This window comes from Squalius cephalus (assembly GCF_949319135.1).
Source record: "Squalius cephalus genome assembly, chromosome: 22".
NCBI lineage: Eukaryota > Metazoa > Chordata > Actinopteri > Cypriniformes > Leuciscidae > Squalius > Squalius cephalus.
Window position 1 is genome coordinate 22,948,251 of NC_137143.1, and position 26,056 is coordinate 22,974,306.

Here is a 26,056-nt window from a genome sequence, read left to right on the forward strand (position 1 = left end):
TTCTTGTGAAAACCGGGGTACATTTTTTAGGATTCTTTGATAAATACAAAGTTGAAAAGAACAGCATTTTTTTAAATAGAAATATTTTGCAACATTACAAATTTCAATTTACAATTAACTAAATGTTTCCTTGCTGAATAAAACTATCTGACCCCAAACTTTTGAACGGCAGTGCAATTCTATTTTTGTCTTTTTAAAATAGAATAAATCTTCAGATGATCATGAAATCATGTGCTATGTGTTCTGACTAGGTGCTGAAGCCATGGCGAGAAGGAAACCAGGTGTGGGTGAGTTGGTCTCAGAATCTGAAAGTCAATGTGACCAGAGATCTTCTAATTAAAATGGCCTCCCATAAGGTCACAGTTAGAGTGTGGGACAGCAAAGACAAGATATCCTTCAAAGCCTTGAATGACAGACCCAAAGCCTTCAGACTTCCACAGGAGAGGTCTGGAGAGGATTCAGTTCAAATGGGTACGATCTACCACTGTTTTATTGATTGTGCTTCCAATTAGGTTTTCCTTTGTTGTAACTTTCACTGGTCTGAACACCTCTATTATACAGCAAGATCTATTCTACAGTTTAAGACACTGCAGAGCATAATTACTTTACAAAGTGAAAACCGAATAAATCAAATAATATTTGTCTTACCCAGTTACATCAGAAGGGGGCCATTTTAACTGATTTAAAGACATTAATTTACATCACAGTAGGCAGAAACATGACTAGGAATCTCATGTGTGAAATTCACATGCACTGCTAGTTACATCCTCATACATTATACTTGTGTATCACAAAGCACAATAGAACATGCATCATTTCTAGTGATCATTCTTGGAAAAAATATTCAGCTGCAACATCAAATGTCTTCAAAGGTGGCATCAGGAAGATGGTTTTTACGATGAGAGCTATCTATGAGAAGGAAAACCGGAGAACAAGGACATCTATGAAAAACAGCAAAGCTCTAGTATCAGCTGACTATAGGAAGCGTTTGGAGCTACGCTCTGCCACAGGTATAGTATGTTTATACTGAATGCTAATAAAAGACTTATATGATCAATGATTATTATGTTTTACAACAATATGCATATAGGTTTGATTGCATATAGTCATATTAATGCCAAAGTAACATTATAAGGATAAAAAGTAGTTACAGGGTTCGGTAAGATTTTTTTTTTTTTTTTTATGAAATCTCTTATGCACACCAAGGCTGCATTTAATTGATCACAAATACAGTAAACCCAGTAATATTGTGATATATTACAATTTAAAATAACTGTTTTCTATTTGAATATATTTTATTATTATTCCTGTGATTTTTCAGGATTCTTTGTTGAATAGAAAGTTCAAAAGATATTAATCTTTTTGTAACATAAAAGATTTTACTATCAATTTAATGCATCCTCGCTGAATAAAAGTATTAATTTCTTTTAAAAAACATACTGACTAAACTTTTGAAAGGTAGTGTACATTAAATAGCTTGATATATCTATATATATACACTCTAAACAAATGCTGGGTTGTATCAACCCATGTTTGTGTCAAATACGGACCAACCCAAAGTTTTATTTAAAAAATGTAAACCAATGGTTGGGTTTAAAGTTGGGTTTAACATTTTTTTAGAGTGTACAAATTGCCTCAACCCATTATTATCATTATGGCTCTTGAAATAGCACATCATTGGTCACTTAACTTCTGTCTTTCTTTTTAGTTCCTATTAATAGTGGCTTAACAAAAGAAAAGAGCCAAATAACACCCACTAAGACGACACTCTTCCAGAAACCCACCCAGGAGTCTGCAGAACTCATGGAGACGAACCGGGAAAAGGCAGCCGCCACACTGGAACTCAGTTTCGCTCCTCTTCTTGCAGGTAGGTTCTTCCTAGCAACCTCAGAAGAGTATAGTTCATGAATGTTTGTTGAACATGTAAAGATTCATGTTCTTGTATTCACCTTATTCTTTGCCCATTCTATTTCCCATGATTCATAGCGGGTTCAACTGACTAAACGGTTTTCTACTTCCGGTTGAAGTGTTTGTTAACATAGCATGCTAGCACTAGCGTAAAAGCTATGGTGATAGTTTTTAAAGTTATTAAAGTAGTAGATAATTGTTCGGTCAAGATGGGCAGTAGTCGGTAGCTACACACCGCCGATGAAATCTCAAAAGATTGTAAAGGCGACCATATCTGAGTGCCACATCCCTCAAAATTGACAGGTTGGGTGGATGACATGAAGCTATGGCCAGGAGTTAGCCATATTGACATCATTAATTATTTTATCTTTTCGGAGGGTGTATCGTGAGGAGATGCACAATTACAAAAGCACCCAGGCCTTCAATTACTTCTATAGAAATAAAGTCGGGAGAATTTCTTTACTGAAGCACGTAGACTATGTCTTTTTGAAAGCAGAGGTAGACAGGAGTCAAAGTGCTAACCAGCCTAAGCTTATTGCTTGGGTTATGCTCCAGCAGTCGGGGTGATAGAGACTGTCGGATGTTCATGTATTGCTGGATTAGGGAGATCGTGCAGTCATGCTGCAGCTGTCCTTTGGAAGGTATGAAGGAAAAAAAAATCATTTTGTTTTTATCTGTGATTTAATAAAAATAACGTGATCAGATCACTTTTGATGAATGTTTTTTTCGATTTAGTTTAGCAATGTGGGGATGACACAATCTGAAACATAGATCTGACTCTGGTAATGTATTAGGTGAATGTGCTTGTTACATTTTGAGAATGCAGTTACTGCAGGAAGACAGGGCTTGCATGTACAGATGAGCAGCGCAGGTGGAATGCAGGGACAGTCAGGAACCTTGAGCCAAAACAACTGAGGGACAAACTTAAGCCACCACATGGCAGGGGATGAATTTAGCATTATGGTGTCAGGTGCTCAGCCACTTCCAAACACCCTACAATATATGTCACATGCAGAATTTATAAATAATGTAGACAAAGACCCAACAAAGCCAAAAAAACAGTCTATTGGGCAAGTGTTACAGTGTAAAACCAGTAGTGCAACCCTGTAGCCTTGCATACTGCAGTAGATGCAAGATTTTTAAGACCCCATCAAACCCATGCCGGTTCTGATCTCACATGTGAGACATGTAAAAGTTTCTATGAGTTGTATGTTCAAGGGAGCAGAGCTCTTACGATTTGTGGCACAATGCAAGAAAATTTAGAATAACTGCAAGTTCAGCTAAAAAGGTTCCTTCTAGAGCATCCACCATTCCTGATAAGTTTATGGCAGAGTACATGTGGCAACTATGCCACAAATTATGGTAAGGAGAATGAGGTGGTTGCTGGTAATTCACTTCGAGAGCAAGGCATGAGTATTCCACATAGGGGCATCGTTGTTAGTGTCACAGAGCCATGGTTGTCTGCCAGCCCAGATGGGGTAATTGACTCATCTGTCCTACTCAAAATAAAATGTCCCATGCCAAGTAAACTCCATTCTACCCTCTTGGATCAACTTGACCATAACTGCAGTGATATCAAGCCAGTAGATGGAGTACCACAACTTCAGAAAACAGGTAGCCGAGTATATTACATGCAGATACAATTAGGCATGTTTTGTGCCGGTTTATCTGGCCAAATTGTTTATCTGGAGCCCAAATGACACAGTTATGTTCACTGTACCATTTGATGAGCCCTATGTTCTGGAGAGGGTAGGATATCTGAAAAGATTTTATTTCTCAACAATGTTGCCCCAGCTTGTGGATGAATTTGTTGGTCAGGGACTGAAACTGCAGAACAGATACATAAGCATAATGAATTCATAGAAAATATCCCTCAGAAACATTTTATTCAAATCTCAAAACAACTGTTAAGTGCTGCTGCTGTTAACAGTATGAAAACTCATTTTTTTACACAATCAATTCCGTACATTTAAAAATGCTGAGCATAAGTATTTTTGTACATAAGTGAATTTACAAATACATAATGTTGTTCATGTAAAATTGTATGCAAATCTGTTCAAATCTATTGTACACAAAGAATAACAACAAATTTAATACAGAGAGTAAATATAAACAGTAAAAAATTACAAAAGCCAGCGAGTATCAATATGAAATATACCGGAGCAATTTTTGTAGATGTGTAAAGGGTGTGGGTGTGGGTGTGGGTGTGGGTGTGTGTGTGTGTGTGTGTGTGTGTGTGTGCGCGCAAATGCAACTACAACATCAGAACATCACCGTTGTTACTTATCACTCGCAGATGAGATCACCCCTTAAGTTGGCGAGGGCCGCACAGATTCTGAGGATGTCTCATGTTTATTGGTATCACTTGAGACAAGATCTTGTATACTTTAAGTCGCCTGATTGCCCTCTCAACATGAATCCGTACATTTGCAATCCTGCGAGTTGCTGTGACTTGTTCCTCAGTTAGCTGAGCACCCCCTCTAGTGAAAGCAGGCAGAACCAATTTGACCCTTTTTTCAAACAGTAAATCACGAATCAAGAACCCACAATCTGCCATGACTTCGCCTCCAGGCTTTAAATAGTCCAAGATACCAGAGCTCATAGTGATATATTTGTCACTGGCACATCCTCCATATCCAGTTGAGAAAAACATGATTAAGCCACATGGGGCAACAGCAACAAGGTATTTGATTGTGTTGTGCGAGTAGTAATGGCTGTAGGACTCCCCTCTAGAGTCAAGATTTTTCAGCTTCTGTAACAAACTTTCACTGCAGTCAATGACACAGGTGGTGTTGGGAAAACACTTCTTGAATGCAGTTGGCATAGTGGCCTTAATGGTTTCTTTTGGGAGCCAGATAATAAGAGGGCGCAAGACCTCCTCCATTTTATCAATCCAGAATGAGATAACCTTACTGGCAACACTCCGAGACACATGAAACTGCCTACCAAGGTCACCCAGCACACGATTTAATTTTAATTTTATCAGTTTCATTAGTATCTGATCACGCACTGACAAAACAAAAGCCCTTTTAGCAAATCCATCTAAGGTGGAAACAAGGGAGTTGAAGGTTTCCAGTGAGACTCCAGTGTAGAGGAATGAATCGGCATCACTCTGAAGCATGGAGTAGCTGAAATCTTCAGTTTGTGTTGTGGCATCTTTGGCCGTCTCGTTAACACCCTGCTGTTCACCATAGTTGTGGTCCCAAAGCGATGGATCTTCCCACTGGGTGGAAACAGTGCTGTGTGATGTGTCACTTCACACTCTACAGTCTCTGTCCATGTTTCTCACACTGACAACATTACATAAAAGCTTATGATAAATGGTGATGGAAGCTCTTCTTCACTCAGGCTAACAACCACCTGGCCCACATAATGATAGCAGCTAGCTCTACGATAGCCCTCAGTGGAGTTCATAGCACTAAACCTACAGTAACATTCAGTGGACAAAGGCATAAACCATTAATGGCCATGTTTTTAACACATTTACTCCATCCAGCGACATAATGGGCATATTGTTCATAAAAATGTAGGTTAGACTGCCCACAGATAACACAAATATTTTTGTAGCAGGCCGGTGGAGCTCATAAAAATGTAAACAACCGGAGGTAGCTAACTAGGTTAGCTGTGAAGTGGTGCTATCGCTAACCAGCTACACAACTCAACATTAAAAGTGGCTTACCTGTTGCTTTGACACAAACAATTGTACGTCTCTTCTTCACCACTGGTCTGTCATATCCAAGGTATAATTCTGGGATGGGATGGTCATCCATGGGGCCTTCAAAACAACAAAATGGTGCGAACAGACATACACCTTTTTCAGTGGATGTTTCAGTTTTAGCGCAGCTAACCACTCTAAACGTCTATTCTCTGGCACTGAATGTAGCTGATACGGAACCGGACTTGGGCATTCTCTCCTTGTTATCTTATGCTCGAAGCACTCAGTTTCTAAAAAGTTTTTTATCTTCTTAGAATTGTTAAAACAACCAACAACAGCACATGTGGAGCATGAACTCATTCTCTCGCTGCAAGTACAGGTAGTAGTAGGTCTATTGCTACGAACTGGAAGTAGACAACCGGAGTCGTCATCATGGCGGTGCGCATTGTTTAGAGCAGAATAAGGTGAATAGCATTACCATTAGACACAGAGTAAGATACTTGCATTAAAGTCCTTATGGTAGTTTTAGGATCAAGTAGCCAAAAGCGGTTGTATTCTCCCACTCATATGGCTCTCATACACAGGTTTCCTGTAAGTGAATGTTATGTTTATACAATACATCATGAACATGACTTTAGCTAGGCAGCCAGCCATTTAGGGGCTGTTTCCCTTATGCCTGAGCGCTGTGGGGTGGATTGTGTAAGGGGGCTTCCCTGCAGGGTTCGTGATACTTAGCCTCTAATTGGCTGTGGAATGGCACCAGCCAAAGCCGACCGACTAGTTCTTTAGCTTTTGATGTGTCTCATCCAGACCCCCAGCAGGAGCTCCTGATGAAAGCCTTCACTTGGGAAATATTTTAGCCTTGTTACCATAAAGCCGAGCCAGACAAATCACATGTAGCTCCTTTCATTGCAGGGTTGGATTTTACAGGATGGAGGCTATCATTCAGTACTGTTATTATTTCGCCAAACTATTATCCATTAAAGAAAGAATTCTCAAATGCACTTTATAAGAATTACAGCTATGTAGAAAATGGGAGCGGAGGACATTCCCACAGTTAAACTATAACATATACACTACTGTTTGAAGGTTTAATGTCAGTAAGACTTTTTTTTGTTGTTGAAAGAAATCAATACTTGTATTCAGCAAGGATGCATTCAATTAATCAAAACATTAACTACACTTATAATATTACAAAAGAGTTCAAATTCTATTTCAAATAAATGCTGCTCTTTTGAACTTTTAGATATATCGATAAAGATATCCTAAATAAAATGCATCACAGTTTCCACAAAAAAATATCAAACAGCACAATTGTTTTTAACACCATTATTAGTAAAAAAAAATTTTGAGCACCAAATCAGCATATTAGAATGATTTCAGGATCAAATGACACTGAAGACTGGAGAAATGATGCTGAAAATTCAGCTTTGCCATCACAGAAATACTGTAAATGACATTTTAGGATATATTTATGTAAATTGTATTTCACAAAATTGCTGTTTTTACTGTATTTTTAATCAAATAAATGCAGCTTTGGTGAGCATAAGAGTAAGTCAAAAACTTACGGACCCCAAACTTTAAAATGATATAGTCATTCCCCCAGTTTCACAGACAAAGCTTTAGTCTAGTCCCAGACTAAACTGCATGTTTGAGGTGTTTTAACTGAAACCAGTAAAAGCACGTTTATAAAAGCTACTTCAATGTCCTGATTGATCTAAGGCCTAATCCTGGCTTAATCTAAGCCCTGTCTGTGAAACCAGACTTATATGTAATATATGTTTTAAACATTGGCTGGCATGTACTGTGTCTTCATGTTAGGGAGTATGATGCTCATTGACTGCCTGGGATTCTGTTCCGGAAAGGTGAAAGAGGGATTCTGGAATATCACTCTGGATCAGCCACTTATATCAGAGCAGCTAAAGGCTGAACTCAACCCACTAGTTATCACAGTTTTATCTGCTTCTATGCCATCATCTCCCATTCCTTTCCATATACTTAAGGTATGCTATGTCAGAAATGATTAGTTTCATTACTCAACAACATTAATAGTAGAATAATCAAATTCATCTTTCAATAGGAAAAATGCCTTCCTGTCTACTGCCAGTACAAGTTCCACAACAAGCCTATTTACAGAACCAAAGGCCATGATCACAATGCTAATATCTACTTTAAGGATGTGAATGTGATTTTTACCGGTCCGAGCCCTGGAAAGCTGTTTGAGTTTCTTAGAGGTCCACCAATGGAGATCGAAGTCCATGATCGGGATAGAAAAAACGAAAAACCCTCCAGCACACCCGCAGTATTTGGGACTGACCCCAATGATGCTAAACTAGCAAGTGTAGATCTATGGACTACACCAAAGGCAGATACTGAACACCATGATCCATATGGAATAGCAAAACTAGATCTTTCAGATCTTCTCAGAGGATGCAGATATTTGAAGCTGACATTGCCCATTAGTTGTTCTGCTTCTGAGAAAAATGAACCGAGAAGTTCTTTTGAGATTTCCTCAGATATCGCAATGCCAGTGGGTCATTATCTCGAAGCTGACGCCCAACTAAAAGTCCAGGTGCAGATAGCTTACCCCCTCCATCCTAAAGATGGCAATAATGAAGGAGATAGTCCTTTTGGTCGCATCATTTATGTCTTTAAGTATAACAATACTCGCATCTTAGCCAAACTGACATCCGAAATTCTACAAATTAATACAGATGCCTTCCAACTAAATCATTATCCAGAGGAAACTATTCAAAGGGTTCTATCTGGTCATAAGATAAGTGCCAAAGAAAAAGAGAACAAAAGGCTAAATGTTCTCACTGGATTTCATATGATGGATACGGCTCTACACCTTCTGGTTCTGGAAGGATTGAAGGATCAAGCAGTCAAAAGACTGTGGACTACAGTGCCTATAAAGTAAGAAAGTCATCATTTAAAATGCTCCCACATGTGCACAACATTTACCAATATGCAGCAAAGCAAAAATTCCTGAAGATCATACAGACCGATCTGATCTTTTCCAGGTTGGATGGAGATGAGGAGGAACAGGTGACTGTGCTGTATAACTCAGAATTGAGTTTCTCAAAGCGACTGTATGACATGCTTGACGTGGGTCTGAGTCCGATTTGCCTTCTGAGGCCACTTGAGACCATTATGATGGAGCCTCTGGTGTTTATCAGGAATACGGTTCCTCATGCCTGCCTTGAAGCCATGAAACGGTATAATTGCAATTACACCCACACACATCTTCTTTGCCGTACAGCGTGGTCCTTTTTTTCTTGGTTTTCTCAGTAGGTTATAGACCATTTCAACGGCCTTTTGCCGGTTTAAGGAAGTGACGTCTTTGTTCCTTGGACGTTTCCGGTGAGTTGTCGAGCGCATTCAAAACAATGGCAGGATGCGCTTGATGTACAGTGTGATTGCGATTATTTATTTAATCCTGATATTTAAAATATCTAAATTAAAATTAGTTTCTTGTTGCTCGTTAGTTGGGTCCTCCCTCTGGCCCGAAACAAACCTTCTTTTGGAAATTAAAGCGGTTAGATTTGTGAAAAATGCGCCTGGATTGCAGCAGTGAAGCGAGAAGGCTGGATACTAAGCAACTAGCAATATACAGACCAGATACTGACTGCTGTTTTGATATTGACCCCCGCTCTGTTTAGGGACTCATAACTCCATTTCTGTTTGTCAAAAAAGTCTGTGAAACATGTTTGTTGTTGTCTCAGTTGTTGAAGCATTTTATGTTCATTCAAGTATTTACACATATTAACATTTGCTGGAAATAAAAGCTGTTGAAAGTGAGAGGTGTTTCTTTTGCTTATAAATATATATATATTAGTTAACATTTGAAGTGGATCAAAACCTTTCATCAAAGTTATATATGCATTTTGAACAATAACCGTTCTTGTCTTAGGACAACTTTAATGAACTTTTTTGATCCACTTTAAATGTTGACTACTATACATATATACACACACCCACACACACCCACACACACACACACATCAAGGACCTAAAAGTGTTTTCTGTATATTTTATTAATTGTACAATTACATTTACATTTACATTTATTCATTTAGCTGACGCTTTTATCCAAAGCGACTTACAATTGCTATATATGTCAGAGGTCGCACGCCTCTGGAGCAACTAGGGGTTAAGTGTCTTGCTCAAGGACACATTGGTGTCTCACAGTGGATTCGAACCCGGGTCTCTCACACCAAAGGCATGTGTCTTATCCATTGCGACACACCACCCCTATTAACCTGCACGTATCTACGTTTATCTTAAATGACTAATACAGGTTTATGCTTTAGAAAAAGCATTCACCTTCTATTTATTTGTGACCATGAAGGGCTCAGATAGTACATTTAAACCCTCACACACCGTTCCACAGCAACAAACTTCACCTAACACATTTGGAATGAGTAATGGCATATAGCGATTAGTTTACTAGCATACATTTAGCATTGTAATATACATGCATGTTCTGTAAAGCTGCTCTGAAACGATATGTATTTTGAATAGGGCTGTACAAATAAATATAAATATTTGCATAGATATACAGACTGACCCAGCAATGAAAGTGAAATGCCCACTCGTAACCTCCCCGGACAAACCATGATAAGTACGTTTTTGACGCTGTTTGACTTCATCTGCACCAAACACAAGACAGATGTCATCCACATTGTACGAATAAATGTTCCCAACCTTTTCGCTAAAAAATTAATTGTAAGCATCCAGACTGCGATATGCTTTTATCGAATCTCTCGTGTACACGCAAAAAAGTTAACGCATCAAAGTCTTATTTAAAGGGTCCGATGATTTCAATCATCGTTTATTTTCAGTTTTTGGAAATACTTTAACCGTTGCCTTTTCGCTAGACTTAAAAAGTATGCGCTTGTTTTCACAGATCTGTGGTTTAAAAATGGCGCCACCGGAAATGTTTCAGGGCCAAACATGCGCAGTAGCATTCCAACGCGTTTGTTATTGTTGAAATGGTCTATACAAAGAAGAACAGTGTTTACATTAGTAGAGTATTTTGGTGTGACTACAATTTCAACATGGTGACAAGTACTGTGTACTTGGATGCAATATACTTCACAAAAAAGCATTTGCTAAATCTGCTAAACCTAGATGAACAAATGTTGTGAAATACAGAGATATTGTTCAAGAAAGTTTAAATGTTTGTAACTAATCTTTCAGTATAAGCCACATCCGCCAAGCAAAAAAGCTTCAAGAAGCAGTGCGCCTCAACCTGTTCCCATCAACCGACATGGTTCTCAGTTTAAGCAAGGAGTTTGGATCGGATCTCGGGAGAAGAGAGCTATGGATGGCGACAGAGTCCCAGGAATCTCAGGATTTACCTGATCATCGTAACATTAGAATGAGAACTCAAATACCTCTAGACAACTTCAACACAGAATATTTACAATGGAAACAGAATGGGGGCAATAATGTGAAAGACTTCATTCAGGTAATGAATAACTGATACTGTATGTTCAACAAAAAAGTTTACGGTCTCAAAAAAGGGGGGGAAATTGAGTTAGCAATTGATTAAAGGCAGTTTTTATTTCAGGCAAATATCGAAGAGGTCCATAGGGCGAGTAGCAACTTGCAAAAGTCAAAGCCTAATGTTCTTTTGCATAATGTAACTGACGATCAGATCATCCATTACCACAATGTTCAAACAATGAACTCTCCAACTCAGAGTGGAGAATTACTCTACAGAGAACTTTCAAAGGTTGGCACCAATTTCCATGAAATACATAAAAACAACCTCTAAGCCTTTATTTAGCAATGCAAAACTAAGTAAAATGTGGCTATTTATCCTCTTTCTAGGACTCCACTTGCATTCGCTTCTCTTATCCAGGTTTTAGGAGCAGTTTTGAATCTAACCAGCACCCAAAGCGTCCAGACGATGCTCGGATAGAGGAGCTGAGAATGGTGCTGTTGATGTCATGCCATACCACCGTTACCTCCATCTGTGTCATGTTTCTCTCTCAGTGCAATGTCAACTTTATAGGCATTCCTTAGAGCTTAAGCAACAAGATAGAGTTTTACTGATGTTTACCTACCTTGCCCACCTCTTTACAGATCCCCAGAGCTTAAAACAGTATTTAGTTACAAGTATAGTGACAGGGCTAAAGCTGATTGACTCATGGGACACAGAGCGTTATCTAGAAGCATGTGCTTGCCTGAAATTGATTTATCTGCCTTTCACAGTCTGTAACTTATTGTTCCCTGCTGAACATGAGCATAGCACCCAAAAATGTGAACCTTACAGATGACAGATTGATGTTATCATTAGCAGTTTCTCCCATTTAAGCAACTGCATGTGTTATGTGTGTGCTTCCTAAATTAAAAGCATTAATTTGTTATGCCAATTGGTTCACAGTCTTGGAGAGAAAACATTCTCCATGGGAATAAACTGAAGCCAACGCTTTCTAGATCCAGGCTGCCATGGATCGAGAGATATCAGGATTTTGACCTTTACTCCAAGCCCCCGTTACAGTTTGGACCAGAGCTCCCCTTGTGCATCCATTGGACTGGTAACATTTGGACTGGTGACATCTTAACATGAACAAATCATGCCATTTCATGTTTGATTATTCTTATTAAACAGCTACTCACCAAATCAGTAAATGCATGGACATGAAATATTGATTTGCATGGAAATAATTTAATTTTTTATAATTGTACCGGTATAGTATCTTAAAGCTTCCACTAAAGAATAATAAATTAGTGGCCATTCACACAGAATGATTTTTTCATACTTTTTTTTTTTTTTTTTTTTTTTAAATGTGGTGCTCAAGAAGTTCAACTTTTTAAAAATCTACCTTAAAGGTGCATTGTGTAATATTTAGGAGGATCAGTTGACAGAAATGTAATATCATATACATAACTATGTTTTCAGTGGTGTATAAAGACCTTACATGATGAACTGAATAAGTTCTTACTGAATAAATAACGTTTTTACTGAATAAGTAAACCTAATTTCTTAATTTATCTTTGTAAAGAAACCTCGTTGCTTTGCTGGCTACTCTCTGCTCTCTAAGACGACATCTTTTCCTGTCGGCCACCGTAACTACTGTTGGTTGCAATTCGCAACCTCACCACTAGATGCCACAAAAATTACACAGTGCACCTTTACAATAGCATACCTTAAAATTTCAAGAACTTTTTTATTCTACTGCCCAGCTGCGTCTCACATTTTTAAACACATTTTCACTTCAATCGATAATTGAGATGCAAAATGGCGCCAGATGCGTTTGAATGAAACATGAAAAGTTGGACTGAAACAGTGTTGCCATGGAAGATGGTGAATATTCGAAAATATCTGACCGCTGAATGCAGAGACTAGTAATGGGAGAAACTTAACTTTTCAAAACTTTGAATCAATTGAACCAATTGCTTCACAAAATGATTCACTGTTTCAAAACACAATGGGCTGGCAGCACCAAATCAGTTAAAGCAACAAATTAAAAAGTATTCAAATTAATGAAATTAATTAAAAATTAACCTATATTATAAAACTGACCCGAGATCAGTTAAACATTAGACACTCGGTCATGGCAAAACCAAATCATCGGTTTCTAGCCACGAACCTTTAGAAGTTTTGAAACAGTATGATGTAACAGCTTTGTTTGCTAAAATCACATGACTTGGCAAATTTGAAACAAGCTCCGAACCACTAATTCGAAACAAAGATTCATAAATGTTTCATGAAGCAGTGTTTCAAAAGCACCCATCACTAGCAGAGACTGACCAATCAGAATTGAGTATTCCATTTGATCCTAAAGGGACTTGTTTTACCTTGTATTTCGCGTAGGAGAGGCTCTCCATGAGGACCAGCTCCAGGCTGCATATGCCCAGTGCAACAGGTGGCAGAGGAAGATGTTGCTTGGCGAGAGCTCAACAGGAAGAGGAAGACTTCCCGAGTTCAAATGTCACATGAAGCGAGAGGGCTTGGATAAGCTACAAGACATACTGAGGGACAAGCCCATGAAATATTCTCTGAAAAAGCCAGGAATGTCTTTAAAAGTACAAAAAAATAGATTTTCCAAATTGAAATTACTGCAGAAAATAAAAATATGAATGACAGTCAAATATCATTTTTAAAATGATGTAAGTTTTATTGTTAGATAAGATATTATGGATGGATACTGATGTACATATTTTCTTGACAAACTCTCAACAAACATACTTCAGTATGCTTTAAAACAGTTTAAGCTTGGTATTCGAGATCTAATCCCTGTTTTTTTTCCTTCAGCCCATTCCCGTTATTTCTGTGGTACAGCCCTCTGAAACGATCGGCTCAGCAGAGAAGGAGGCCAATGTTCCATTTGCTCCGGGACCCTTTCAGAACCACAGCCTGAGCTGGGACAAAAACGCAATTCCAAGATACTCATCCCAGTACAGCAAATTCCACTTCTGGTTAGAAATAATCCTTGTGCTTTCGTTTGTACTGGTTTAAATTAATATACCACAACTTGGAAAGGAACGTGAACCGTTCAGAGTACCATTAATGAGAAAAAAAATTAAACAATCAACAAATGTTATACCTTAACCTCATAACGAAACTGCTCTGACATTAACATTTAGATATTTTAACAGAGATTACTGGAGGCCACATTCAATCCTGCACAAGCGAATTGCTTTACCGTTCACGGATGAAGAGCAAAGCATACACTCCTTCCAGAAACCTGCTGAAGGCCCACAGACGCCAATGAAAGTGCCCACTTCAAACACAGCAGAAACATTATAGAGATGAGAACCAACAAAGACATCACCTAACATGTGCATTAAAGGTATTACTTCAACATGATTTTGATTTTATGTTCTTCAACCAATATTAAGAAGCACTTAGGTGGCACTATGTCATAGAAAACCGACATAAAAAGAACTAAAACATTATAAAGTGAGGCTCAATCATTACTGCACTTCTTTTGGGTTAAACTGAGACAGGGTTGTGGGAAGCCTGTCGGACAACGAGAGCCATGTCAGAAGGTCCTGTCCAGGGGATGTGAGCAGACATACGCCCTCTTAGCTAAGACCTCCTGGGCGATCTTCTTTATGTTGGCATCGTTGTTCTCCGGGGAATCTGTAGAGAACACACACCCCAATCATTCACTAAATCTGAACGCTCTGATCTAATGCGTCGCATTGACTGGAGTTATTAGGCGGATGGTAATTGGAACAGCATGAAGAGCGCATGCAAGTGTTAGTGACTGACTTATGGTTTGTAAGGTTGTGGAGGAAATTCTACAACATGTGCAAGCGCTTTGTCTTGCTATGCAATAAAACGAGGAGGGCTGGTATCAATTATAGCTGTGCGTTTTACTCACTTTTTTGAAGCTGAGTCAACAAGAAGTTGTTCTTGAAATGAGCATCCTTGCAGAAAGTGTTGGTGAGCAGCACCTGAAAGCCAGTGGAGATTTAACAAGGTCGTTTACATTAACGATTTTAAAATTAATGTGCAAGCAAATTTCCTTGATAATGACTTTTTGTAGGCAAAACTCTGTGACCTTACAATAAATTTAACAAAAGGAGAATCAACAGAAAAATGACAGAAAATCCAGCTTTGCCATCACAGGAATAAATTACATTCAAATATAAAGAGTTATTTTAAATTACTACAATATTTCACAATATTACAGTATTTGATTTTAATCAAATAAATGAAGCCTTGGTGAGCATAAGAGACTTCTTTCAAAAACATTAAAAAAATCTTAACGATCCCAAATTTTTGAACGGCAGTGTATGTTTAAAAGCATGTATAACATCCAATAAAGTTGGATAAAGCAAATTGCAAGCAATCAGCATAAATCAAAAAAGTCATTACATTGTTTCCATCAATTGTTTCTCTCATGCAAAATCAAAACCGCTGTGCTGCTATAAATTACAATTCAGCTTATTGAAATGCCTCCCGGGACTTCTGAGAAGAAATGCATTTTTCACATTGCAACATCCACAAACAAATAAAATGATCCTTTCAAGTTAAGTCCTCTCTAATATCAGTTAATGAAGCATTTCTTTTTTTCTGCCCTAATCTGTACTCATTCACCAATGCATCCTTCATTTAAATGCTTTGACTGAACACTGAACACAAAAGGTTGATGTCTCCAGACAAGTCTCAATACTGTAAATCAGTTTACAGGTCTAGGTTAAGTGCTCCTTCACTTCGGCTGACCTTGTGACCTCAGTGAGGAAGGTTTAAGAGTGTTACCTCATGGTCATGATTGCGCAGGCCGATGCTGATGGAGCGACTGGTGCGGGACAGGACGGCTGTCATGGCGTAGAGGTTAATTAATACATCTGCAACTTTCTTCAGCACAAGCTGCTCCTCAACGATTGTCTGAAACAGACCATGTTTCAACTGTTTAATCTGTGATATTAGAGGGTTTTGTTTTGTTAAAGGTCTTAAAATTCAAATGCTATGCAAAAAAATAAGATTGTTTGTTTAAATGCCATTTATTACTATGATTTTAAATTGTCAGTAGCCAGTACCCCAGTCTTTAGCATCACATGATCCTTCAGAAATCATTCTAATATACAGATTTGGTGTTCAAGAAACATTTCTTATTATCATCATGTTGAAAACAGTTGTGCTTAATATTTTTGTGGAAAAGCCGTGATAGTTTGATAGAGAATTCTTTGATGAAGAGAAAGTTCAAAAGAACAGCATTTATTTGAAATAGATTTTGTAACATTATAAATGTCTTTACTCATTTGAAAATGTAATGCATCCTTGCTGAATTAAAGTATTAATTTCTTTAAAAATAAATAAATAACATTTTACTGATCCTAAACTTTTGAACGGTAGTGTACACTACCAGACAAACTTTACTAAATTAGTTTCTCATGATTTTAAAAACCTTTTTTGAGATATATATATATATATATATATATATATATATATTTTATTTTTTTTACAAAAATGACTTTACCATTGTAATCATTTTGAAAATAATTCTAAAATTAAACACTGTCTGAATATCATATTTCAAGATGTTTCAGTTGATCTAGGTAATTTAAAGTAGGACAAATCAAGGCCGTCCTTACGGTAATACCCATAAAGAGACAAGCACATCCTGTGCCTGCCTTTATACAGTTCGTATTTCACACAGCATGTAAGCAAAAACACTGCGGCGGGGGGATTTATTCCTTTAAATATTTCCTGCAAATGAGAATGAATGAAGATGAAATGTTGTGCGCTCCAACAGAAAAAAAAGCGCGTGGAAATCTGAAGCACTTCCAGGCTGCACTCTTGTGACTGCAGTCTGAATACAACAGCACGGCCACACAGACGTTCATTCAGAAAAGAGAGAGTGAGGCCAGCTGTGTCACACATGAACATTACCTCAGCCTAGCAGGAAAGAAGGGACCAGAGACCAGGTCCCAGCAGCGCTAACGGCCCACGCTAATTACCTTGTGCGTTACGATAGCAACCCAAAGAAATAACATGGCTGTACGTTAAACGAATAGTCGTTTTTCATTTTCTGGCAGCATCTGAGGAATGTGGACAAACTCCGATTAAAAACTGATGGTGGGGAAAATGTGAGATTGATGGGACCGGTGACTATGAGGCTTGGCTTACTATAAATATAGCAGTTTTTATACAGAAAGAAAGAGTTTTGCTTCGACATGACAATATCCATCATCCAGTGTCTGATCAAAATAAACAAAATGGTAAACGCTGAAGTAAAAATCTGTAAAAACAATTATACAATAAATAATAATTTCATTTTCTAAAATCAAACCAGCTGCAAAGTTTCAAAATAATGTAAGTATTTACATACATTGTATTTATTACCTTTCCATATCGGTACAGTAAGCTTTCCACAGTAGAGCCGAAGAGTGCAGCGTTCTGCTCAAACATTTTGGCGCTCTCCTGTGGGAGAACGATGACATCATCACTTTGCTGAAAACAAGCTGGGCTCAATTACTCGACCACACGGGTTTAAAGGAGAGATCAGAAGGAAGGATTGCGCCTGATGACATGTCAATTGCAGGAGAACTAGACGAGATCAGATGTGAGGGTGACGGGACATTTACAGGACATCAATGTTATTACTATAATGACGTAGTCCGTACATTCATTTTATGACCACTGGTGTCATGATTATTGCTGATTACAGTCAAATAGAGCACAAGTACAAGCAGCATTGGTTCTGTACCGTCAGACTGGGGTGCACAACGCCATCTTTGCCGGTCAGTCCAAAGTCCACCGTCTTCCCCACTGAGTCCTTCAATTTCTTTCCCAGAATCTCAAAGACCACCCCCACATTCCCCTTCTTCATCTCCCTGTGAGAAGACAATTGCACATGTTAAAGAATGCAGCTGTCTTACTCTTAAAGGTATAGTTCACCCAAAAATGTAAACTGTCATTAATTACTCACCCTCATTTCAAACCAGTAAGACTTTCGTTCATCTTCAGAACACAAATGAAGATGTTTTTAATGAAATCTGAGAGTTTTCTGTCCCTCCGTTGACAGCTACGCAAGTACACAACTACCACTTTGACGCTTCAAAAAGATCATAAAGAGACTAATCCATTTGAATTTAGTCCAACATTTTCTGAAGAGACTCGATTATATGATGAACAGATTTAATTTAGGCTTTTATTCACATTTAAACATTGATCAATGCAAAAATCAGTTATGGTAAAGGGAAGCACAATCATGCTTGCTAGAGAACCAATGAGGTTCATTCTCGTGTTACGCAGCACGTTTAAGATTCAGCAAGAACCAATAAGGTTCATTCTCACGCGTCAAGCAGGTTCGGTTGAGCTTCTGTTTATGTTCACTGATCAATGTTTATATATGAATAAAACCCTAAAATGAATCTGTTCATCATATATTATTAAGCGATCGAGTCGCTTCAGAAAATTTCGAGTAAACAGTTAAATTCATATGGATAAGTTTTACGATTTATTTATGAACTTTTTGAAGCGTCAGTGTCAGTTGTGTAGCTGTCTATGGAATGTAGAGCTGGCTCAGATTTCATCGAAAAGATCTTCAGTTGTGTTCTGAAGATGAACGAAAGTCTTGCAGGTTTGGAACGACATGAGTGTGAGTAAATGATGACAGAATTTTTATTTTTGTGTGAACTAACCCTTTAAATAACTAATCATGAAGAATGACACATTTATAAATTTCTTACATACTTTATTTTTCCTGTTAGTATTTTTCCGGCATACTGCATTCCTGTAAGTGCAACGTACATCCTCAAAATCTCATTAGTACCCTAAAAAGAGGGAGAGAGAGAAAAAAAGAAACTGTATTATATAATGCATTTCTCATTTAATTGTTTTTGCACGTTCGTGCTGGAACCTTACGTTTGTCAACATGCCCCCTGGTGGTCAAAAACTGATTTTTCTTTTACTACACAAATTAAAGCTGCCATCCAAGTAATCTAATTAATAAGACAATAAAACCCAAATAAATAAATCTAATTAAATTCAGATAATTACATAAAATAATAATCGTAACATAATAATAACAAGCCTCAAGTTTAACTGACCCCAACTATTAAGGTTTAATATTAAAGGTAAAATAACAAAATAATTGCTTTTAGTCTATTTTTTGCCACTATTTCATGTTAAATAAATTGTACACTTCCATTTAAAAATTTGGGGTCAGTAAGATAGCTCAGCAAGGGTGTGTTAAATTAATCAAGTGACATTAATTACATTTATGATGTTACAAAACATTTCTTTTTTAAATAAATGCTGTTCTTTTGAACTTTCTATTCATCAAATAATCATAAAAAAAATCCCACAAAGAAATATTTCTAGAACACCAAATCAGCAAATTAGAATGATTTCTGAAGGATCATGTGACACTGAAGACTGAAGTAAATTCAGCATCGCCATCACAAGAATAAATTACATTTCAAAATGTATTAAAATAGAAAACAGTTATTTTTAAATTGTAATAATATTTCACATTCAAAAACATTAAAACAATTGTACAGAAACCTCTGTAATTTACATAAAGTAATTTTGCTACTTTTATTTCACAGCACCCCTGTACTTCACAAGTCTGAACTTGTCACAAAGCTTACAAATACAGCTGTGCTTCCCTTTCATGTCAGTATAACACACATATTACAGTTGTAATCATGCTCCTCTGTACCTCAAATATCTGGAGGATGCGGCAGTCCCTGAGGTAGCGCTCGTAGGGGTAGTTCTTGGTGAAGCCCAGGCCTCCTAAAACCTGCAGAGCTTCACTCACACAGATCCAGCTGCCCTCAGAGCTAAAGACCTGTAAAAACACAGCTGAGGCTCATTTGATGATATCAGGAGCAGCTCCAGTGTGAGGTTTTTCAGTTATAAACGTTTATGATTTCAAGTTACTTCACCTTGACCATAGCGGCCTCCAGAGAACAGTCTGGGACTCCAGGTCGGTCCATCATTCCAGCAGTGAGGTAAGCCATGCTCTCCATCACAAACGCATTTAGAGCCATGGTAGCAAACTTATCCTGTGTCCAAGTAAAATAAAATGTTAGTGAACAAATAACTATGGCAAGCCGTTTTAGCTTAAATTGTACCCAGCGTTACTCGTCGTAATTGCATTTTTACTAGTAAGAATTCAATTAGAGAGCTCTACAATTCAATTCTTACTAGTAGCGATTACAATTAGAGAGCTCTCTTATTAAATTCTTACTAGTAACAATTCCAATTAGAAAGCTCTACAAATTAATTTTTACTAGTAACAATTCCAATTAGAAAGCTCTACAAATGAATTTTTACTAGTCATATGTCTCCATTGACTTCCATTCATTTTTAATTACGGAGCTCTACAATTGAATTGTTTCTAGTAAGAATGCAATTGCAGAGCTCTTTAATTCAATTACAGAGCTCTGCAATTATACATATCTTTAATTCGTTTTTTTACTAGTAAAAATTCAATTAGAGAGCTCTCTAATTGTAATTGTTACTAGTAATAATTGAATTGTAGAGCTCTCTAATTGGAGTTGTTACTAATAATAAATTCAATATGACTAAAATGTACCTGAATCATTCCAAACTCAGAAAGGTTCCTGCTGAATTGTTTTCTCGTGCCTGCATATTCTGATGTCAACTCTGGAATCGCGTGGCATGAAAAGGATGTATAGTTTAGAGATTTAAATTTAAAGGATGTGTTGTGAATTTTCAATGAATCATGTTCTCACCAATCAGCTTCTTGATCATCCCTGCACCTGCACTGCCCATGCTGAAGCGCCCATTATTCAGGATGTTCATAGCGACCTAAAGACGACGCACACGTCACGTGTCAATGCAACATCACGTTATCATAGTGTTATTAAAATGCACTGGTTGTGTGCTCTGATCACCTTAAAACCACCACCGACTTCACCAATTACATTCTCGACTGGCACCTTGGTGTCTTCATATGAGACTTCACAAGCTGTGGAAAGTACAAATATTCAATGAATGTGCGCGCCAAAAAAGGGCACAAACACCCTTTTAACTTCATTTAGATCAATAAAAATATTGGGTAACACTTTACAATAAGGTTCATTAGTTAAAAGTAAGGGTTAATGTCCGACGAGGTGTCCATTGTCAGGTATCCAATAATACCTGACAATGGACACCTCGAAGGGCATTAACCCGCTTATACCATGGTCACTTGCCAAATAACACATTTTTAAAACATTAGTTTATATTTTAATTAGTTTTACAATCGAAATCTAAAGTTTTTACAAACAATAACTTGGTTTCCCTGGTTACGTCTGACGGTTTATTTAGCAACCGGAGATATTTATAGTCCGTATAGATACTTTGACTGACTGTTGCTATGGTTACTTACAGCTGATGTAGCCAGCGCATTTATTAATTTCGAACGGTAAACAGTCAGTTTCACCAGAACTCATTTACTAGGTGTCCTCTATCACTTTTTAATGGACACCCTGCAGCCAATCAGAATCGAGTATTCACCCAGACCACGGTATAACATTAGTTAACTACCTTATTTAACATGAACAAAGAGTGAACAATACTTCTTCAGCCTTTATAAATCTTAGTTGATATTAATTTCAACATTTACTAATACATTATTAAAATAAAAGGTTGTATTTGTTAATATTTGTTAACAAAACCTGTCTTATAAAACAATACATTGATTTAAATTGTGTGTGAACGATTAGGCAGGATGATTTTCACATCATTTTGAAGCCAGAACTCGAAGCGACAACATTCATTAGTCTTGTTGACACATATTTAGTATGTGTTCTGTGGTCTTATTTCAGCAACTTTCACTTTTATTTTTTTTAAAATTCAAACATATACATGCATGTTGCTCACATATTATGGTAGCCCTGTTTGTGCTATATAGAGTGAATTTACACCTTTGCCATTAACATGTTTATACATAACTGAAAAAAGCACAAATGTCAGAGCATGTCAGAACACCTCCAGGGCCCAGAAAACCCCTCAGACCCCAGAGGGTTAATGCACTGTGTGAACTAACATGAACAAACAATGAACAGATGTATTTTTATTAACTAATATTAACAAAGATTAATAAATACTGTAACAAATGTATTGCTCATTGTTAGTTCATGTTAATTAATAAATTAACTAATGTTAACTAACGAACCTTATTGTAAAGTGTTACCAAAATTGTGTGTGTGTATATATATATATATATATATATATATATATATATATATATATATATATATATATATATATATATATCAAACTCACTGTTTGATCCTCTGATGCCTAGTTTGTCCTCAGGTTTGCCACTGGTGATGCCACCGAACGCCCTCTCTACAATGAAAGCTGTGATCTTATCTTTCTTTTGACCATCTTTGTCAACAACTTCTGTCCTGGCAAAGACGGTCATGATGTCTGCCCATCCTCCATTGGAAATCCAAAACTTGAGATCAAACAACAAGATTTAATCGAAATACAGCAAGTGAAGAGATTTCACTAAGCTAGACAGAATGATCTGACTGAAGCTGTCACCTTTGTGCCATTGAGCAAGAAGTGCTTCCCATCTTCTGTCAGCGTGGCCCGTGTCTGTATAGATGCAGCATCACTGCCGCTAACACACGAGAGTACATTTCATTTAAAATGATAATCGTAGCAGATCTGAAAAAGGATCGGTTCTAAATCTTAGGTGAAATGCGATACCTTCCAGGTTCAGTGAGGCAGAAAGCTGCAACGTGCTCTCCTGTTGCTAGTTTGGGAAGGTATTTTGCTTTCTGAGCGTCATTTCCAGCAATCAAAATTCCCTAAAATGCAATGGCTATGTTATGTAAATTGTCTTTGAAATATCAAACAACATAGTAGTTAATAATAGGACCCACAATGCAACACCGAAAGTCGTTCGCTTACCTTCAGGCCAATGGCTTGATGTGCAGCAAGTGTGACTGCAATAGCCCCATCTAAAGAAGTGATCTCTCCTAACCTGGCATACATGGTGTTTGAGAGGCCCAGACCGCCTGGAGGAAACATGCAAACAAGCAGATGAAACTCTGACGGTATATTAGAAATAGTCTGTCGTATGAGGTCAGAGGTCAGTCTCACCATATTCTTCAGGTATCTGGATCCCAAACAGCCCAAGTTCCTTCAGCCCATTTAAAGTCTCAGGAGGAATTACGGCCTCATGGTCGATCTTCTGAGAATCAACTAGAGGTGATATTTGCACAAGTACAGAAAAAGTCTCAGTCATTTGAATAAATCCATGAAAATGCAAAAGCTGAGATCAGGTATTAAAACTTTTTAAATATAAAATATAAAAATCTTAAAGAAGTTGTACAAATGGAAGATTTACTTGCTTCCACTAAAGCACAAAAGTATTTCTGTTAATTATTATTTAAAGCTGCAGTCCGTAACTTTTGGGGCTCTAGCGGTTAATAAACAGAACTGCGTGCGTCTTGCGGAAGAACACTGTAGCCGGAGCTACTTCTCTGTTTATGTCTATGACGAGTCACGCAGTTACTGGGATACTCCGCAGTGGTACAACCCGAACCAGTCTAAAATAGTCCGAATATAAACACTTATTATAGGTGCACCGTAGTGATTCAGGAAAAGACAAAAAAACAAAACAAAAAAAACCCCGATTTGGAAAATGGTTTCTTGATGTACTCGTTTCTTACATACTAGGGCTGTCGCGGTGAAGGATTTTCCCTTGCGGTAATTTTGAGTGGCTCAAGAGCGCGATATGCGGTTTTACCGCATTTATTAATTTATTTGGATTTATTTGTTGCTATATAAATAAGTGTCATGATGTGGTCAGCATGCACAAAAACGAGTACATTTTCAGTAACCAATAAACCATAGACTGTAAAAAAATAAAATAAACTCTGCGCATTGAAAGCCTGTCACTCAGAGCGCAGTTGTTACGTCAACGGACTGTCTTTGAGTGAGTCATTAAACCATTCATTCAACAACACGTTCAAAAACGCTGATTGATTCATTAAAAGATAGTAGTGAAACAAGGTTAATTATTTTTAACTCTGAGCTCCACTTTTCAAGGCTCAGCTGACCAGCAATGCGTCGCATGGGTAACACTGAAGCTTCACTTAATAGAGACAAATGGCATTGATTCAATGCGTGACTCACTGAGTTTTGTTTCCCGCGACCGCGAGTTCCTCACGCTGTGGATGCTGACCAGCGCTGTCGCTGATGCCATTCATGGTAAATACCCTTTATTTTAAACGTTAAAAGGATGACAGGACAAATATTTAACTTTCCTTGGACACGGCAACCTTTTCACGAGTATTCTGACTTGACCTCAAATACAGACGCAGGTAATCGCACGCGCTCAGTCGATCTCTCTCATTCACAGTCTGTTTAGGCTTAAGTGCAAATCCACGAAGCCTCTGTACAAATCACCATGATAAAACCATGATCACCACGTCTTATTATCATTATTAACTTATTTAGCATTCAATACACATGCACGAAGTTCAAAACAAGAAGGGTTTCGCCTTATGAAAAAAGAAGATGTGAATATCGCGGTTGCTGCAGTTACTTGAATTCCTCTGCGGTTGGCTTGTCAGTAGCGCGGTAACGTTACTGCGATAGTGTGGTTATCGCGACAGCCCTATTACATACAACTACATTTGGTACATTTTGAACACACAAAAAAAGTTACGAACTGCAGCTTTAACTAAAGTTACCTTGTTATACTTTATTTGTTAATCAAATGCTGTTTTAGATGGGAAAAAAATGGAATTTTAAACAAGTGGACTTGATTAACAAGTGGACACAAGTATGTCAAGTATTTACCAAATATTAAAGTACATTAGTATAATATAATACAACACAATATATGTACAGAAAGCTCACAATAAACAGACAAAAGCACAATAATGCATGCTTTCTTTGAACCCACCATTTTCACTGAAAAACTTCTCCACAGGCTGAACAAGTTGGTTCATCTCCTCTAATTCTTCATTGCTGATTTCTGGGTAGGGAAAGACTTCAGCCTGAAAGATGTAGGCTATGCATTATTTTCATGTAAAATCACAGTCTTATCCAGAATATTTAACCAAGATGGATTTTTTTTAGTGAATATTATAATAATGATTAATATATTTATATATATATATACATACAAAGCGGTTTCCCCTGCTCAAGTGCTCAACATTTAAATAGGTACGTCAGTTATGTAAAAACAAATTATGCTGCATTTTGCTTACATCACCTTGTTTACTTTGCCCAGGAACATATCTTTAGCATATGCCAAACTCCTCGCACTGGATCTAATGGATCGCCGCGACTGAAAGCGATGCAGACAATCTCCATTTTTCGCGACTCGTGCAGCGAACAAATTTCTCCCAAGCTTGACAGTACTTGTCAAAAGAGTAAGTTTGTTCAGGGTCATCTTTAACGTGAACACTCACCCTGATCACCCTACGACTGTCTGAAACACCTTTCACCCATTTTCGTCTCACATTGATGACGACACGAGTCAATTAGGGTGCAGTTCTTTTTATGCCCTGCAGATGTCAGTGTTTAGCTGCAATACACATGATGTTATTCATTTCAATGCTGAGTGAAAATTTATCGTGAATTCCCACTAGTCACTGAATTCATCAAAATTGTTGCTCAGATTTATGTGGATTTCATGCGTTCAAATATTAATAAACAAACAGTAATTAGTTGTTCAGTGGTTCTCTTTCATTGCAGTCCTTTTCTGGGCAGCGATCCAGTGTTGTTGGTGTTGACAATGAGGATTTAACCCTCAAAGCTGCTCTATTTATAGCCCACAGCAAGCCAGACAGACAGACAAGAAGGGCACAGTTCCCTTTCTCACCAGCTGTCTGTAGGTCACAGCGTCACACATGCATAAGAAACGGTTTATCCAGACATTCACAACTCTGAATTCACAAAGCGTGCACAGTTTCTTCATGAAAACATGAATCTTGAAGCTTTCAGCCTTATCTTTATTACAAATATAGCCTACTTCCATTCAAAAGTCTGGGGTTGGTTTAAAATTTAAAATATATATATTTTTGAAACCTCTTATGCTC

The 26,056-nt window shown here is 37.6% G+C and overlaps 3 protein-coding genes across 3 annotated transcripts; 2 read left to right on the forward strand and 1 right to left on the reverse strand.

Moving 5' to 3' along the window:
* Window positions 1-327: 327 nt before the first annotated feature.
* LOC307150583 (uncharacterized protein) lies at window positions 328-8,250 on the forward strand (the record flags this gene model as incomplete). Its single annotated transcript, XM_079857934.1, has 6 exons — window positions 328-471; window positions 873-1,010; window positions 1,709-1,867; window positions 7,385-7,566; window positions 7,644-8,135; window positions 8,242-8,250. Exons 1-6 carry the CDS (start codon window positions 342-344, stop codon window positions 8,248-8,250), a joined length of 1,110 nt encoding a protein of 369 aa, XP_079714060.1. The 5' UTR covers window positions 328-341.
* A 2,585-nt stretch (window positions 8,251-10,835) lies between these two features.
* LOC307150584 (uncharacterized protein) lies at window positions 10,836-14,327 on the forward strand (the record flags this gene model as incomplete). The annotated part of the gene is made up of 7 exons (XM_079857935.1): window positions 10,836-11,036; window positions 11,139-11,303; window positions 11,402-11,506; window positions 11,958-12,111; window positions 13,392-13,603; window positions 13,833-13,975; window positions 14,165-14,327. The coding sequence occupies 7 exons, from the start codon at window positions 10,836-10,838 to the stop codon at window positions 14,325-14,327; spliced, it is 1,143 nt and encodes a 380-aa protein (XP_079714061.1).
* On the reverse strand, window positions 13,670-25,489 carry acad9 (acyl-CoA dehydrogenase family, member 9). Its single transcript, XM_079856912.1, has 18 exons — window positions 25,228-25,489; window positions 24,916-25,009; window positions 23,103-23,204; window positions 22,911-23,017; window positions 22,707-22,807; window positions 22,539-22,617; window positions 22,275-22,449; window positions 20,900-20,973; window positions 20,738-20,813; window positions 20,578-20,648; window positions 19,925-20,044; window positions 19,699-19,827; window positions 18,729-18,808; window positions 17,740-17,866; window positions 17,376-17,453; window positions 15,789-15,917; window positions 14,908-14,980; window positions 13,670-14,663 (listed from the first exon to the last, which is right to left on the reverse strand). The coding sequence occupies exons 1-18, from the start codon at window positions 25,405-25,407 to the stop codon at window positions 14,563-14,565; spliced, it is 1,896 nt and encodes a 631-aa protein (XP_079713038.1). The 5' UTR covers window positions 25,408-25,489; the 3' UTR covers window positions 13,670-14,562.
* Window positions 25,490-26,056: the final 567 nt, after the last annotated feature.